The 15,090-nt window shown below is 33.7% G+C and overlaps 2 protein-coding genes across 2 annotated transcripts; one reads left to right on the forward strand and one right to left on the reverse strand.

Moving 5' to 3' along the window:
• Positions 1–688: 688 nt before the first annotated feature.
• Positions 689–4,719, reverse strand: LOC123898049 (origin of replication complex subunit 2). Its single transcript, XM_045948900.1, has 6 exons — positions 4,365–4,719; positions 4,173–4,279; positions 3,186–3,318; positions 2,755–3,031; positions 1,617–1,841; positions 689–1,532 (listed from the first exon to the last, which is right to left on the reverse strand). Exons 1-6 carry the CDS (start codon positions 4,512–4,514, stop codon positions 1,336–1,338), a joined length of 1,089 nt encoding a protein of 362 aa, XP_045804856.1. The 5' UTR covers positions 4,515–4,719; the 3' UTR covers positions 689–1,335.
• Positions 4,720–5,460: 741 nt separating this feature from the next.
• On the forward strand, positions 5,461–12,222 carry LOC123898059. The gene is made up of 7 exons (XM_045948913.1): positions 5,461–6,006; positions 6,281–6,369; positions 6,471–6,630; positions 10,084–10,179; positions 10,297–10,419; positions 10,823–11,085; positions 11,547–12,222. Exons 1-7 carry the CDS (start codon positions 5,832–5,834, stop codon positions 11,655–11,657), a joined length of 1,017 nt encoding a protein of 338 aa, XP_045804869.1. The 5' UTR covers positions 5,461–5,831; the 3' UTR covers positions 11,658–12,222.
• The last annotated feature ends 2,868 nt before the right edge of the window (positions 12,223–15,090 follow it).

Below are 15,090 nucleotides of genomic sequence, written 5' to 3' on the forward strand. Positions count from 1 at the left end.
AGTGGGTTTCTTTCAGAGAACACTAAATGATACTCCAAAGAAAACAAACCAAATATTAAGAGTATTTTCAATTTTTTCATCAATTAAATTCTAATCAATCCAAACATGTAAACCAAAATTACTAAAAAACTTGGCCAATTTTTCAATGATTTATTTCGTGTGACATTTAACATGATTATGTCCTATGACCAAATCTTTGTATAGAACTTTTTGAGCATCATAGTGTATGAGACTAAGTTTGATTAATTCATTCATTGAAAAGATGAATTTGGATTCATTGGAGCAAGTCATGATTATTCATGAATGCATTCAAGCGCGTGACGGCTCAAATTTTATTTTCCAAATTATTCTGAAAGAGTCAATATATGTATTCATAATCATTAATCAGATATGATCAGGTAGTACAACACCTTAATTTATCTAAGTGTCATTTTCCACTTTCCCTTAATCAACCTAGAGAAAATTAACCTATCAAAAACCATGGCTCAATGGCTTTCCATAACATGGCTTAAGCCTGACTTAAATGAAGAGTAGACCCCAAAAATATGATACTATTATTCTTTTTATAAATGTATTAATAATTAATAATTCTTTTAGGCGTATTAGATGCTCAACCAACTAAGTCAAGCCAGAGCTTATCAAAAAAAAAAAAAACTAAGTCAAGCCAGACAACATAAAGTTGGACATGTTTTTTGCAAGCTGTAAACATTCATCTTTATGAACTAAGTGTGGCCTTCAAATACCAAACTTTCAAATACGCGTATTCAAGTACATCACAACTCACATCACCCCATTACTTGCGCTATATACTAAATATTATTCAAACTAAGTACAATCTAGTTATACACGAAAATTGTAGTGATTATGTTTCTCTGAATATTATTGGTGTGACCTTATCAAAAACAATTATAAATTATTCATTGATGATACAACATACACCCATGTTATGTGATTTGGATTGAAAAATACTTGGTTTCTACTCTCATGACATGTTGGTCCATTCCATCAGGTTGAGAAGGGGACATGTCTCTTTTATTTCTTCTTAATATGTGATATTCATATTTGACGCTTTATTATCATAGCAGACCAGAGAGTGTTAAGCATTCTCATGGAAACAATCCGAAAGACGTAGCAGCTAGTTCAGTCACACCTTTAACGAATCAGAAATGATCAAGAACAAAAACTAATCTAAATAACTAATTTTCTTCACAAACAGGCAGGAAAATACAAATATTTAGGTTCCCATACAATACCTATCATCCATTTTTGGAAAATGATTGTGTGAATTAATTTGTTTGCCCCCATACAATATCATTGGAATCATAATCCATGCTACTAACTGATCTCGAGTAGAACTTTTTGAAGTGCGTCTGTTGTCAGAGGTATGTGCAAGCAATCTTGACCATCGGATTGCCTCTTGGTCTTGACCAACTCGTGGTCTTTAAATTCCGTCAAATGAGAATTCAGGGTAACCTGGTTGCTAACGAGGAAACGTTCACGACAGACTGAGTATAGATCACTGATTGGCATTCCTGGAGGGATAAAAAAATATTTGAGAAACCATTATATATGAAAAGAACAGCATATAATATCCAAGTATAATGATAGAAACTTGCCTTCATCAGGATGCGAAATTTGATATTCAGCAAGAACTTTGAATACACTCTGGGCATTGGGTGTCAAACTTTGCAAAACTATTGCAGCTGTTTTGACACTTTGGCTGGCACTGCCGTGTGCAAGAATCAGAGGATAAAACATGCCTTCAACCTTATATGGGGCAAATGTAGGAACATGATACCAGCACCAATTGAACTGTGTGTGAGCCATATTCTTGTCCCAAACTGCCAACAGAACATGTAACTGTTAAGCTATAGGAAGAGATAACAGAATCCTTCATGTAGTCACATATACTTCATTTTTTCCCTACTGCAACAAGAGTCATTTCTCTACTCCTACATAGATTAAACGATGCCACTATATTCTATCAAAACCAAGTCCTGGGAATGGGAATGGAGCAACCATTTCATTAGATCCAAGTAATTTTTAATAGTTTTGCTGTTTTTCTTAATCATCTTCACCTCCTGAAAGTGCATGTTATTTTTCATTTGATCAGTTCTTATAATTGGTTTTTTACTCACTAGACCAAACTATCTTATAGGTGTCATACTACCACCTTTTGCTCAATATGTGTCACTCCTACTTTCTCTAATGCAGTCAGTTCTAATCTAGTTCATTTCTTACCTGCAAACAACTGTAAAGAAGAAGTGCAAATAAACAATACTAGAAATTTTAAGTCTCAAGACCAAGAAAAGTTTTGGTGTTTCAGCTGTCTAAAAGGGGGATGCCACTTAGTCCTACTTTCCAGTTAAACGGAATCGAGGTAAAAACATAGGATCAAATCCTCAGAGCACATCCAGTAATAAGCAGCACAATTCAAACAAAAAATTCAATTATATGTTTTAAAAATGCATTCAGACTTTTTGATTGTGAATTAATAATAAAATCTTTGATTTTACACAGATTAATTATATAAATTGCACTGTCCAAGCTCCTATTCACAATTCAAAGTTGAAACACCCAATATAAATCTTCAACAGATGATGATAATAGAACAATTCAAACCTGGAAAAGTAATTCAAGCAAACATAACTTCAAGGCTTATCTAAAGATGAAATATGGCAAGACTGATTACACTAACAATTTACAAGGAATATATTCAGCACAAGATAATGTCGCAGTATTAACTAAACTTACACAGGGGAGCATTGACATGGTCAATAGAGGCAACAATGCGAATATGGGTACAAGAAGCCAGTCGAGCGAGATATTGTTGGGTTTCAGAGTCCCTTAATCCTGGTCCATCAATATTGTGAATGACTACACAAACGAAAGAATCGGTGTCCTCTACTTCCGCTTCATACAAAAATGTAAGAAGATCTTCCATAGATTGAGTATTGAATGGCTGCCGGCCGGAAACCTTGCGCTTGGCTTTCAATTGGTCACATAGAAGTTCAGCTAAAGCTATTAGAACCTAATATGTTAAAAAGAAAAAATAAAGCTTAGAGCATAGCACGCTTGTTATCCTTCACTAAGACATTCATTTGTCTCCATTTTTGCCTTTACACTACCAAATATCTATAATTACATGCTTCTGTGGAATGGAAGATGTTAGGGGGGAAACAAACCTGTTTTAAGTTAATGGCCTGAAGATACCCATTAATGACAACTACAGAATATTCGGTTAATGTCGTTGAAGCAAAGTCTTCAATCAAAGCCTTCTTAGACCCAAAGCCATACATTAGAAGAGCAAACCCACATCTAACTCATTCGGGAAAAAAATAAGTGGAGGTCACAATATTTTCCAAGGTAGATAAACTTCAAAACGAACATCTTAAAATCACTTTTTGAACATATAAGTCTTATTCGACAAGCTATAATACATTATACAGAAATAAAGAGGATAAAAGCCAAGCGTACTTAAAATAGGTTATTTGAACTTATCCCATGATATAATTTGTGTGCAAATTTTTGCAAGGGTAAACAAAAATAGTTCATGATATGTGCATAAGTTGTTTCTCATTTATTTTAATAAATTCTCAGGTAGCTTATGAAAACCGCTTATGTAGTTCATATTTCATACTTCAGTTCAACCTTTGACTTCATTTTCCATCCATCACAAATTCTATATTTATTGTAAAAACAGTCAGAATAACAAGTAGGTTCTAAAGAAAGAAGATAAAGGCACAAGAACACCACAATTGATCTCAAAGTTCGGTCAATTGTGCCTATGTCACCAACAACCGAAGGACTGTTGCACTTTTCTATCATGCAAAGAATTAGGGTTACAGAGTAGTACAAAGCTTTATTTTCAATACTCTTGTGCAGTTCGGTTCTACTAACTCACAACACTCTACTGTCTGCCGACTTATACGCGAATAAGTCATGCTCAACCGAAACAAACATCAAGAACACAAATTTAGGTGCATATGACATAATTTTCTGGTGTGGTGTTAAACAAACACTAAACATAGTTCTCACCCCAATACTCCGTAGCACCGACATTTCTAGTGTCTGACACCGACACATGTGATTACACTCAACTTTGTCATTTTCTCAAATTATTATCAGTGTCGACGTGTCAGTGTCATGAAAGGGGTAAAAGAGAATCATACCTTAGGGAGAGAAGCCATTCAGGATACATAGATGTATAGGAATCGATTAGAACGGCAATCTCATTTTCATGCTTGGGTTGAATTTGCAATGAAGCATCTCTCAATTCCTAATCACATACAAAATCAAAAGTTAAAGTATAAGCAACAATTCGAAAAAATAAAGTTCATTTTCGTTCATCAATTGGTATCTACCTGTTCATCAACAACATCGATGTCAGTAATCTTGTGTTTGGATTTCTTCACTGAAGATGTTAATTCCTTTGCTAGAAAATAATTTCTCGAGAATTCCATGTCCTCTTCGTCATCTTCTTCATCCTCCTCCCAATTGTCATTGTTGTTCATCTTTCAATTAAACGAAGAAATAACCGAAACAGTTACCGATTGACTGAGAGAGAATGCTAGTTGTAACGTAAGAGGGGGAGACGGAGGAATTGCGGTGAGACTGGACGGTGGAAACAGTGGCGGATTTAGAGAGGTGAAGTTACCCTAAACGATTTTCCCGCCATTTATTATCGCCTCCTAATTGTGGTGGTGACCCCAAAATCTAACTCACATATAAAATTTAGTCTTAAATATCAAATTCGTCATATAAGTGTTTTTTTTTGTTTTAGTCATTGTATTGTTTTTTTTCAAAAGGTTCATGAATATGAAATTTTGTTTAAAAACGCAGTCATTTTTTAATGGGAGGGACGAAAATCAACTAGATTTGCACGGCAAATGTGATATTTAAGTTAAAAATTTATTAGGAAAAAAAGTAAAAAAAAAAATGACATATATTAAAAAATAAGAAGTATTTATTAATAAAGTTAACTTCATAAACTCCAAAAATTCAACTTGGTGATACTTAAAAAAATAAAGGATTTATCTAGTGATAAAATGACATACATTGAATTTAGAAGTTTTTTTTTGAGTCTAGTTTAATATTTTAATGAAAAAATTAAGAATGCTTTTAGGATACTTTTTAATTATCTTAAATAGTAAATTTTGTGAAATATTTATGAAAATGTACAAAGACAACACTTTAAAAATTGAAGAGTGCTCCGAGGCACTCGTTAGACCCTATTCTAATTTAATTTGATGAAAAAATTATTATTTTTTGGTTATGTTTTATGAAAAAATAATTGTTTATCAATTATTATTTTGAATTTAATTTATATATACTATTATTTTAAAATTATTTTGTACATGCGACTATAGTAAAATAATATTTTTTTAATCATTTTATAGGTAGATTCTTATTAATTATGAATTTATGACAACACTTCCAAAGGGGAGTAAAGTGCAAGCGCATTTTAGCATAAGCACCGGGTCCACCATTAATGACGAAGATAACCACCCAAATCATTACTACTTGATCCAACGACAAAATCTCACCACTCTCAGACAATAAGCGCACGTTAGCACACAACAACAACACCTTTCCAATCCCATGTTTCGATTCACACGAGGAAGAAGAACCCAGCAACCTTAACCCACCACTCACAAATCCGGAAGTTCTTGTCCCATTTCCTGGATCGATCTATTTTGAGGTCAAAAGCAACATTTAAGGTTAAAAAAACATTAAAGTTTCAATCTTTTTGGTCTTAAAAAGTGAAAAAGAAATAAGGGCAATGGTGGAATGAAGATAATAAAGGTGAAACCAAGAATAAGAGAAAGGATATGGCAAGAAGTGAATGGGGTATTCAAGTTCAATCAAGAGGAGGAGGAAAGTGGGTTTTTTCTTACAAGAAAATCACTATCATAGTTTGTCTTTTCAACATTGCCATTGCTCTCTATTGTCTTCGTTCTCTTTATGCTTCTCTTTATATCTACTCTGGTAGTGTTGGAAGAAACAGTGAGTCTAAGTTCTTTGTACTTTCCTTTTTTTAAGGATGTCTTTGTCTATGTCTATGCCTATGCCTATGTCTATGTCTACGTTTATGTTTATATATGTCTATGTACTGTGTTTTTACCTAAAACAGAAAAGAATAAAATAAACTAAAGGGTGTAAAAAAAAAATGTGTTTTTAAGTTTTGTGGTAAAATTTTGAAGCATCCCAAAATGGAAAGATTATTGCTTTGCATGTTTCTAACTAAAGCTTTTTTTGTCATTGTGTTTTTTTTTCCCAGTTGTAGTGTATAAACCAGATCAGATTCGGAAAATGGAAGAGTCGGATCGAATTAGGAAGTTGTACAAACCGGTGGAGTTAATGAAATGGGTAAGAACTAAGAATAAGCAATTATTTTCTTGTTAAGCTTAATAAGCCGGCTTGAAGTTTGTTAATTGATGTTATGTTATGATTACTTTGTGCAAAAATAGGTGAAGGAATTAGAAGGGGAGTTTTCAAGGCAAAATGTGGAGATTGAGTTGCCTCAACACTTGAAACAGAAGATAATTGATGAGGTCTTGCAGAAACTAGTGAGTTTGAATAGCAGAAGCACTAATCAATCTCACTCGCAGGGCATTGCTACGGAGCGAGGTGCGTGTATGCTGATAGATTGTGCTTATAAGAATCTATTGTTCCTTCTATGATTAAACACTGAGATTTTGTTTATACTCACATTTAACTATCCTTGACCTAAAAATAACAACCTTTACCTAAAAACTTGAGTTAGCGAACCGAAATATGAGATGGTTGGACTTGGAACTATCATATTTACCCGATCAATTTCATGTGTAGGAGATGGGAAAGTGTATTCTGTTGCTTATTTATCAAGTTTTACATGGACATCTTGGTTTTTATGCAGAAGTATATGTGATATATATATATATATATATATATATATATATATATATATATATATATATATATATATATATATATATATATATATATATATATATATATATATATATATATATATATATATGTCCACTGTGAACTTGATTGGAATCTTATTTATCTGAATTGGTGTTAGAACAGTGTTGTTAATTGCAGATAGCAGAAAATAGCGGTTTGTTTAAATTCTGCTACCCAACAGTGTTATAATGCTGCTATAGCCGCTATCGGACAACATTTTGTACTACATACCATATTGTGAAACAATGACGATTTGCTCAAATTCCGCAATGCTACGCGCCTCTATATCCTCTATTTGACAACACTCGTTAAAATGAATGTCATCATTATATTAAGCAAGGGGATCACGGATTTCATATTAACATGACCATTGACCTTTTGAAAGGTTTGATGTTTTACTGTCCTTAAGTTAAGATCACACAGGTTTTTTTTGTCCCCTGTACTGCCGCGTAATTGATCTATCGTTATAAGGTCCGAAACAAACTTGAACTTGTTTAAATATAGTTGTTGCTTGCTTGCTGATCATTATTTTTTTCTTCTAGAGTACACCAGTTGTTTCGTGTTTCAAGCATAAATTGGAGTCAGAGTAGTTGCTTTATGTATGTCTTAGGGTCAAAGTGACAGTTAGAAGCATAATCATCAATCTGGTTTTTTAATAGTTGTTTAGGAAATTCATTTAATTCATTTGTTCTTTCTTTCATTGGATATTATTCATTGATTTTGGTCCTTATTCAATTATCAACATGTAATGATAACTATAATGCATGAAGTTGGAAATCACTTATCTATTCTTTTCGAGGATCACTTTATATAATTTTGAACAAGAAGTTGGAAGTCACTTACCTATCCCTTCGAGGATCACTTTATATAACTTTGAAAGAAAAGGTTTACTATGATAAAATGGCTTAATTCATTTGTATAGTATTTAAAAATTTGGCTATGTTTTAGTTGAGTTGTGGTAAAAACAACAACTCAGCAGTATGTTGTTTGAGATCCTCATTGACTAGAGATATAGCAAAAGTACTATTGATTATAAAGCTTGACAGTCCTCACCTTACAATCCAATTTTGTGGGGTCAAGGTAAATCTAAAATCCATATTCTAAGACATGCCTTGAGTATGTTTTCTTTTGGAAATAGGTATTAATAAAAGTGTGGAATAGTTTAATGAAGTTTATCTGTGAAAGAAGGGATACTAAGCAGACAATGGTTGATTTGAAACTTATGGATGGAAGATAAATGTGGTGAATCGCTTCGGTGGAGGAAGACATCGGCGGCCATCCGCAAAACACTAACTCTCAAAATAGTCTAAGATTAAGGTGGGCGTGAGATTCAAAATGAGACATACCTGAATGTTGGGCAAACTATGGCATTGTACATCTTCGTTTGCCACAATTGCTATGTAACTATTTCAGTTATTTGATGTTGTATACAACTATCTTGGTTGGGTTTGCGGCCTACATTGAGGGGACTGCCATGTGGTTTTATTTGAGCCTTTAGGAACTCTATCTAGTCCAAAATACATCCCCTAATGTAACGTATGTGTGACCACGAGACAACACCCTATAATTGCCTCTGACCAGCATCGAAGTTATGGAAATCATACCTACATCACACAAGTTGAAGCTCATTCACAAAGGGATTTGTTGTCAAACTGTTCAAGTAAGAAAGATGACTCAGATATGGAGTCAAGAATGCAGCCATCTCAGCTTTAGGTTGTACAACTCTCACCTGTAGGGACAAACTTGAGTCAGAGGTTTTAAAGTTGCATTAGATCGATTACATTGTCAAATTGCAACTCGACGACGATGGAACAAGTGCTACTTGCCAAAACAGTTAACTTGGGGGCATCTGCTCCCTCTCTGATTGGGACTTCTTGGTGGTCAATTTTTAACATATTCTAAATAGGATACATGTTCAACCCCCTTACCTTGAAAGCAAGAGACAATATTGTTCAGCTTCTCTTGACCTTGCCTTTGGTATGTGGGTCCAACAGCAGTATAGACCACCCGACAACTCAACGGAAGGGGAAAGGCAATGAAAAAGCACTCTATGCGTGTTGTAATGTTGTGTATATTGACAATCTTGTAGCGCTGTAGACCTTGACTAACCTTGTTACTCGATAACCTTTTAGAAGTCGGTCTTGTTTATCAGTCGGCTCTGCATGAGCAGATGACCCTAGGGCATCTATTTCTGGAACTGATTTGGAGTCCATTGAGGCCCAAATTAAACCACTTGGGATCCCCATCAATGTGGTCCTCATGTCCCAGACTATAACAACAATGAATAACATAAACAGTTACATAGCAATCATGGCCATCAAGGCTATAAATTGGAGTAATTTGCCTTACATTCTGGTAAATCTCATTATGAACCCACGTCAATCATAGATTGAGTTGAGCGTTCACGTGTTTTGCAAGTGGCCACCACCATCTTCCTCTGCTGAAACTATTCATCATCTCTGTCTTCCATCCTATGTTTTCATCCTTCCATTGATCCACACTGTGAGGTTCTCTCTGCATATTTCTTGAGTTAATACTATACATATTTAACTTTTTCTCATTGATTATGGATACATAATTGAGATTTATAATTTAGCAGTTCTTATATTTTCGTATGATGTATGGGACTGAAGCAAATGTTTCCTCACAACTGTCCAAAATGCCTGTTATATTTTCATTTATTTAGGGCACTGATGTATTTACACTGATAAAGTTCATTTATCAACTTGTAAATTAAACATTTGACATAGTTTATAATTAACTGCAAAATTTAAATAATGTGTAAATTGTTATAATGAACTATATGATAAAAATAAACCGAAGAGATAGATACCAATAAATGCATTTGGCATCTATTAAATTATGAAGCTGGGAGGGAGTTTGGCATTATCTCGAGCTTCAAAATATTTTGTGGTTGGAAGGTATGACCATCTATCCCAACCCCTGTTGGCTAATGATGAGAAGACATCAATAACAAAATATTTTGCATATATTCAAAAGCAAACGTCGTCACTGCCTCTTGGAACTATTATATTTTTGACAGTAAAGTTGGTAGTTTCATGTAAATGTTTATTTTGTTTAATCTACAAAATATTATATTGCATATTTTAATAATTGACTCGTTTTATACAGAAGCGGTTGAAAATTGGCGCAAGGAAAAATTGGAAGAGGTTAAGTTGGTTTCAATGGGTGGGATTTCCAACTCTACCGTTTCTCTTGAAGAGGCAGGTATGAGTATGGACAATATCAAACGAAGTTTGTGTCCTTGCATGCTAGTCAATACTTATGAATGCTTTACAAATCTTTGACACATTATACCTAATATTTATTTCAACCTACTACTAGGGATGCTAGTAAAAGCTTTGGAATCTGATTGGGCTGTGCTTGCTGAAGAAATTGGCCTATGGATACCTGTTGAAGTTGTGAATGAAGAACATAACGACAAACCTGATGGGGTAGATGATTCAGGTAATAGTTTCTCCATCATTCTGTCCCTCCTACAGCAGAAAATTCTTCACCACAGTGGTTTGCTGGAATCGATTTATTATAGGACATTATGTTATGACACCGTTAGATATGTTGAGAAGTGCTACCAACACCCTCTTTGACACTCTTTTTAACACTTTCTCTAGTATTGAAATTTATGCAAGTCTCGCTATGGTTCAACATAAATTCATAGGACCATTTGAATTTCAATCAGTGGCGGATCCAAGAATTTTAAGTAGTTGGGGCAATATATATATAAATTTATAGCGTTAAAAACATCTTTTTGTTGTGATAGTTGTTTGCCGAAATCTGTAAGCTACTTAGCATGCATGCATTGCGTGTTAAAATCAATAATTGTATTTACCGAGTATGTACATTTCTCCAGAGGAGGAAGTTCTTCCTGGCAAGCCCCTTCCACAGGAGTGCAAACCAGAACTTCATACAGATTATGGCGGTGATGCGGTAAAATGGGGTCTTACTCACCACAAAGATAGTGCCGCTGATTGCTGTCAAGCTTGCTTGGACCATGCTAAACGTGCCAAAGAAGGTGAAAAGAAATGCAATATTTGGGTTTATTGCCCATCAGAATTTGGATGTCATTCACCAGATGTCTATCAGCACAAACATCAGGAATGCTGGCTGAAATATGTAAGTTCTACCCTGATGAATCTGATTCCTCTTCTCTATATAAAAGGTTTGTTTGGATTGGCTTATTTGAGCTTATGTATTGACATAAGCACTTGTGAGAATGTTTGGAAGAGCTTCATGGAAACAACTTATGACATGCTCATAAAGTGTTTTCACCTTATTTCCATAAACTGTCCAATATAGTTATGAGAACGGCTTATAGTGTATATGAAAACAGGTTGACTTTATTTTATCTTTTGCAATAAAAATAACTTATAAATAAGCACTTATATGATAAGATATTATGCTTTAAGCGCTTGTTAAGTTGTTTATTCTTACATATCCAAAATGCTTAATAAACTTTGAATCTTTGATACTTCTAATTTTCAAATAGTTTTGATTAAAAAATGTTTCTTTCCCAGATTGTGTATTTCTTCGTTTTCGACCTGGCTAATATACAGTTATTGATATTCTGAATACAGGCGGAGAAACCAAAACTAAATTTTAAGGATAGATATCCTGAGTGGTATCGAAATTCGCGTCCATCTGCACCAGTGATTGTTCCGTGGGCCTCCGGGGTTATTAGTGCTTGAGATAAATAACCAGCACATAAGGAAGTATAGTACAACACAATCGACCTGAGTCCGGATTGTAGATTATTACAGGCACTCAAAGCTAGCTTTGGCAAAGCCTTTGTCATGCTTTGTGGATTATACTATTGTTGTTCAACATGTTTTTGCCTTTTTAGTTTAATGGAATGAAATGGGGAGTAAAGGGTTCCCCCAATGGTCATTAACTAATTTTGGACATGGTTCTGGTCAAAGTATGGGGTTTTCGACAGACTCATAGCCTCCATGCTAAGGATTTTGATATGAGAATTGATGCCTTAAACATGTGTCTATATCAGATAATACCCCCACTACATGTGTAACATTAGATTCTTGGACGGTGTAGTCGGAGTTTGATCACAGAAACAGATATTTGCTTTTGTTAAAAGTGTTTCGGGACATTGTTATTTTCTTGTTTGTCTTCACCAAAATATGAGACAAACATCCCCTTAACAGGTGAGTAAATTGTTTTGTTGTGTGAGCTACGTGATTCATTGTATCTTTGGAATTTAAGTTCCTTCTCATAATATAATTCCTGTTCGAGATGTTATTGTTGATGATCTTTGGAATTTATTGAGAATATATTGCTTGTTTGTAGGAGTTACATATTTCATACCTATTTTTTGAGTTCCTCTTGCCTAATTTCCCAAAATAAATCATTTATCTACCTTCGAAAAGAGTATTAGCAGCGCATTGACATGTGCTGTTGAAAGTTCTGAGGGAGAGAAGTAGAAGCCAAGTGGAAGCGATGAACATTATGTTATCTTTCACGTTCATTTGATTCATAGTGCCTTTACAGGGATGTAAATGTAAATGTTTTGATTGGAATCTTATTTATCTGAATTGGTGTTAGAACAGTGTTATCAATTGCAGATAGTGAGAAACAGCGGTTTGTTTAAATTCTGCTACCCAACGGTGTTATGCGCTGCTATAACCGCTCTTTGACAACATTTTGTACTAAATATCATCATTGTGGAACAATAACGATTTGTTATTTCAGACATTCAGTTTCTGAGAATTTTTTGTTTCACATTTCCTGGAATATCAAATTTAACTTCTTCATGCCCTTTCTCAAATTCTTCCTTTAATTGTTATTTCAGACATTTTTGGTTGGTAGTATGTCATGTGTAGTCATTACCATGGTGAATGAAATAAAAGAAATTTGTTACATTTGTGTCAGACAAGTGAATGAAATATTACCATGGTGAACCAATCAAATTGAATATGAATGTATTTTAACAAAGGGTACGTCTTGCTAAAAAACATAGTTCACAAGATCATCTTGAATATGAATGTATTTTATAATTTTATTTTTTTCACAATTTTTTTACAGTATTTTAGTTTGCCACCAACTATGATACAAATAAGACACTAATATGAATTTTCGATAACCTGCAACGATGATCCAAAGTTATTTTTTCCTAACATATCACCTTTAATAATCTGAAGCATAATCTCTGGTTCCAATTTGGGTGAGTTAATTTAGTTTCTTAAAAAAAAAAAAAAAACTGAAGCATAATGAATAATAGAACAAATCTAGCATAAGAAAAGAATATGATTCCAATAAAAATATCACTATTCCTTTAAACATGAATTATAAAGGAATCATTACATTACTATGATGTGAACAAGTAACAGAGTATTATTCTCCATATATTGGAATAAAAGGGAACAGGACAGATAATATAATGAAAAGAGTCTTCTCGGCAGTGAACGACCATATCTTGTTGGAGAGATAAATTTCGTATGGACTGTTTTGCACGAGTCCATAACGTGAATACAATAATTCTTCAGCAGCTAAATCAGCAAATTCAGTTAGGACAAGCACCCTTAATCATGCTTTAATGTTGACTCTGTTTTCCTTATCTATATATTCCAAATTCTGCTTGAATATTTCCTTGCGTATCTCCATCTCAGTCCTATTTGCGTACATGCGATTAAATTCCATCATCGCTTGTGTGTTTCATCTACGTCAACAGATCTAGATGATTCTGATGACAACGACATAACAATACGGTATCCCAATAAACAATACAACCCGAACTAGCGGTGATCGCGGTGCGGTTTGGTTCGGTTTTGAGCATAAAAGCATCCTAACCGCGAGATAAAAATGCATGCGGTTCGGTTTGGTTCGGTTGATTTTTAAAAAGTCATCCAAACCAAACCAAACCAAACCAATGCGGTTTGGATCGGTTCGGTTGGTGCGGTTTAAAACATAACGATTGTACCGAACAATTTTAAGCATAAAAAAAAAATAAAAAATTGAAGTTCCAAAATAACATTGTAGTACCAACAAAAATTATTTATCCAAAATAACATTATAGTAACTTACAATTTTAAATATATAAAAAAATTGAATTTTCAAAATAACATCACGGTACCGATAAAATTTGTTTATTTAAAATAACATTACAACACCAAAATAAAATTTCAGTACAAAAAATAAAAACAACTTGAAGTTCGATTAATTTGGTCGACTGACTTGGTAATTGGGCATGTATATTGGAATATAAATATATTTTCTTTTACGATATTGGAATATAAATATATAATAGTAACTTAATGCGGTTATCCGCGGTTTTTGCGGTTTTTGCGGTTTGCGGTTTTGCGGTTTGCGGTTCAGTAAGAAAGCCATCCAAATACATCCAAACCAAATGCGGTTTTTGCGGTTTTCAGTTTGGTTTGGTTCGATTTGCGGTTTTACTTTTGGATTGGTTCGGATACGATCACCCCTAACCCGAACAGGATCCAAACCATCATCATCCAAACTCTATTAAAATGCTTCTTCTTCATTGTGAAAGCAAAAAGGAGAGGGTTTGCTTTTATAGAACCAAGTAGAGGGTTTATTTTATAAGTTGTTTTTATTAATATTAACTTTATGTTTTATTTCTATTTTTGGTATGCTTAACAAGTGCACCGGTGCACTGTTTAACGTGACCCTTTATAATTTATAATTATTTAATATATTAATGAGTTGTGTCTGTGTGCCTAATAATTAATGCTTAAGTGAGTATTCCTAAGAGCATCTTTAATGATGATATCACTTTGGGTATCATACATTACTAATAATTGATCCCACAATGCCATTCAGGGACGGATCCATAAATTTTAGGTGGTGGAGGCAAATGTTTATATGCTAAAGTTTTTAATTATTATATAAATATCGATGAATATATAAATGATAGAATAATGACATTATATCGTTTCGAAGAACTCGAGTTTGATTTTTTATAAAAATGATTCTTACTTAAACTTTATTTACCTCACACGGCCAATCACCACTGAACCAACTAACGATTGGTTGAAATCGATAATTTTAATAGGTTGATAAATAATATTTATTAATTTTTTAATAGGTCTTTATTTTTTTATTTTAATGTTCTGGATGTTTAGAGCTGTTGAAGATGTTCGTAGACAC

The sequence above is a fragment of the Trifolium pratense genome, linkage group LG1 (genome assembly GCF_020283565.1).
Source record: "Trifolium pratense cultivar HEN17-A07 linkage group LG1, ARS_RC_1.1, whole genome shotgun sequence".
Classification (NCBI taxonomy): Eukaryota; Viridiplantae; Streptophyta; class Magnoliopsida; order Fabales; family Fabaceae; genus Trifolium; species Trifolium pratense.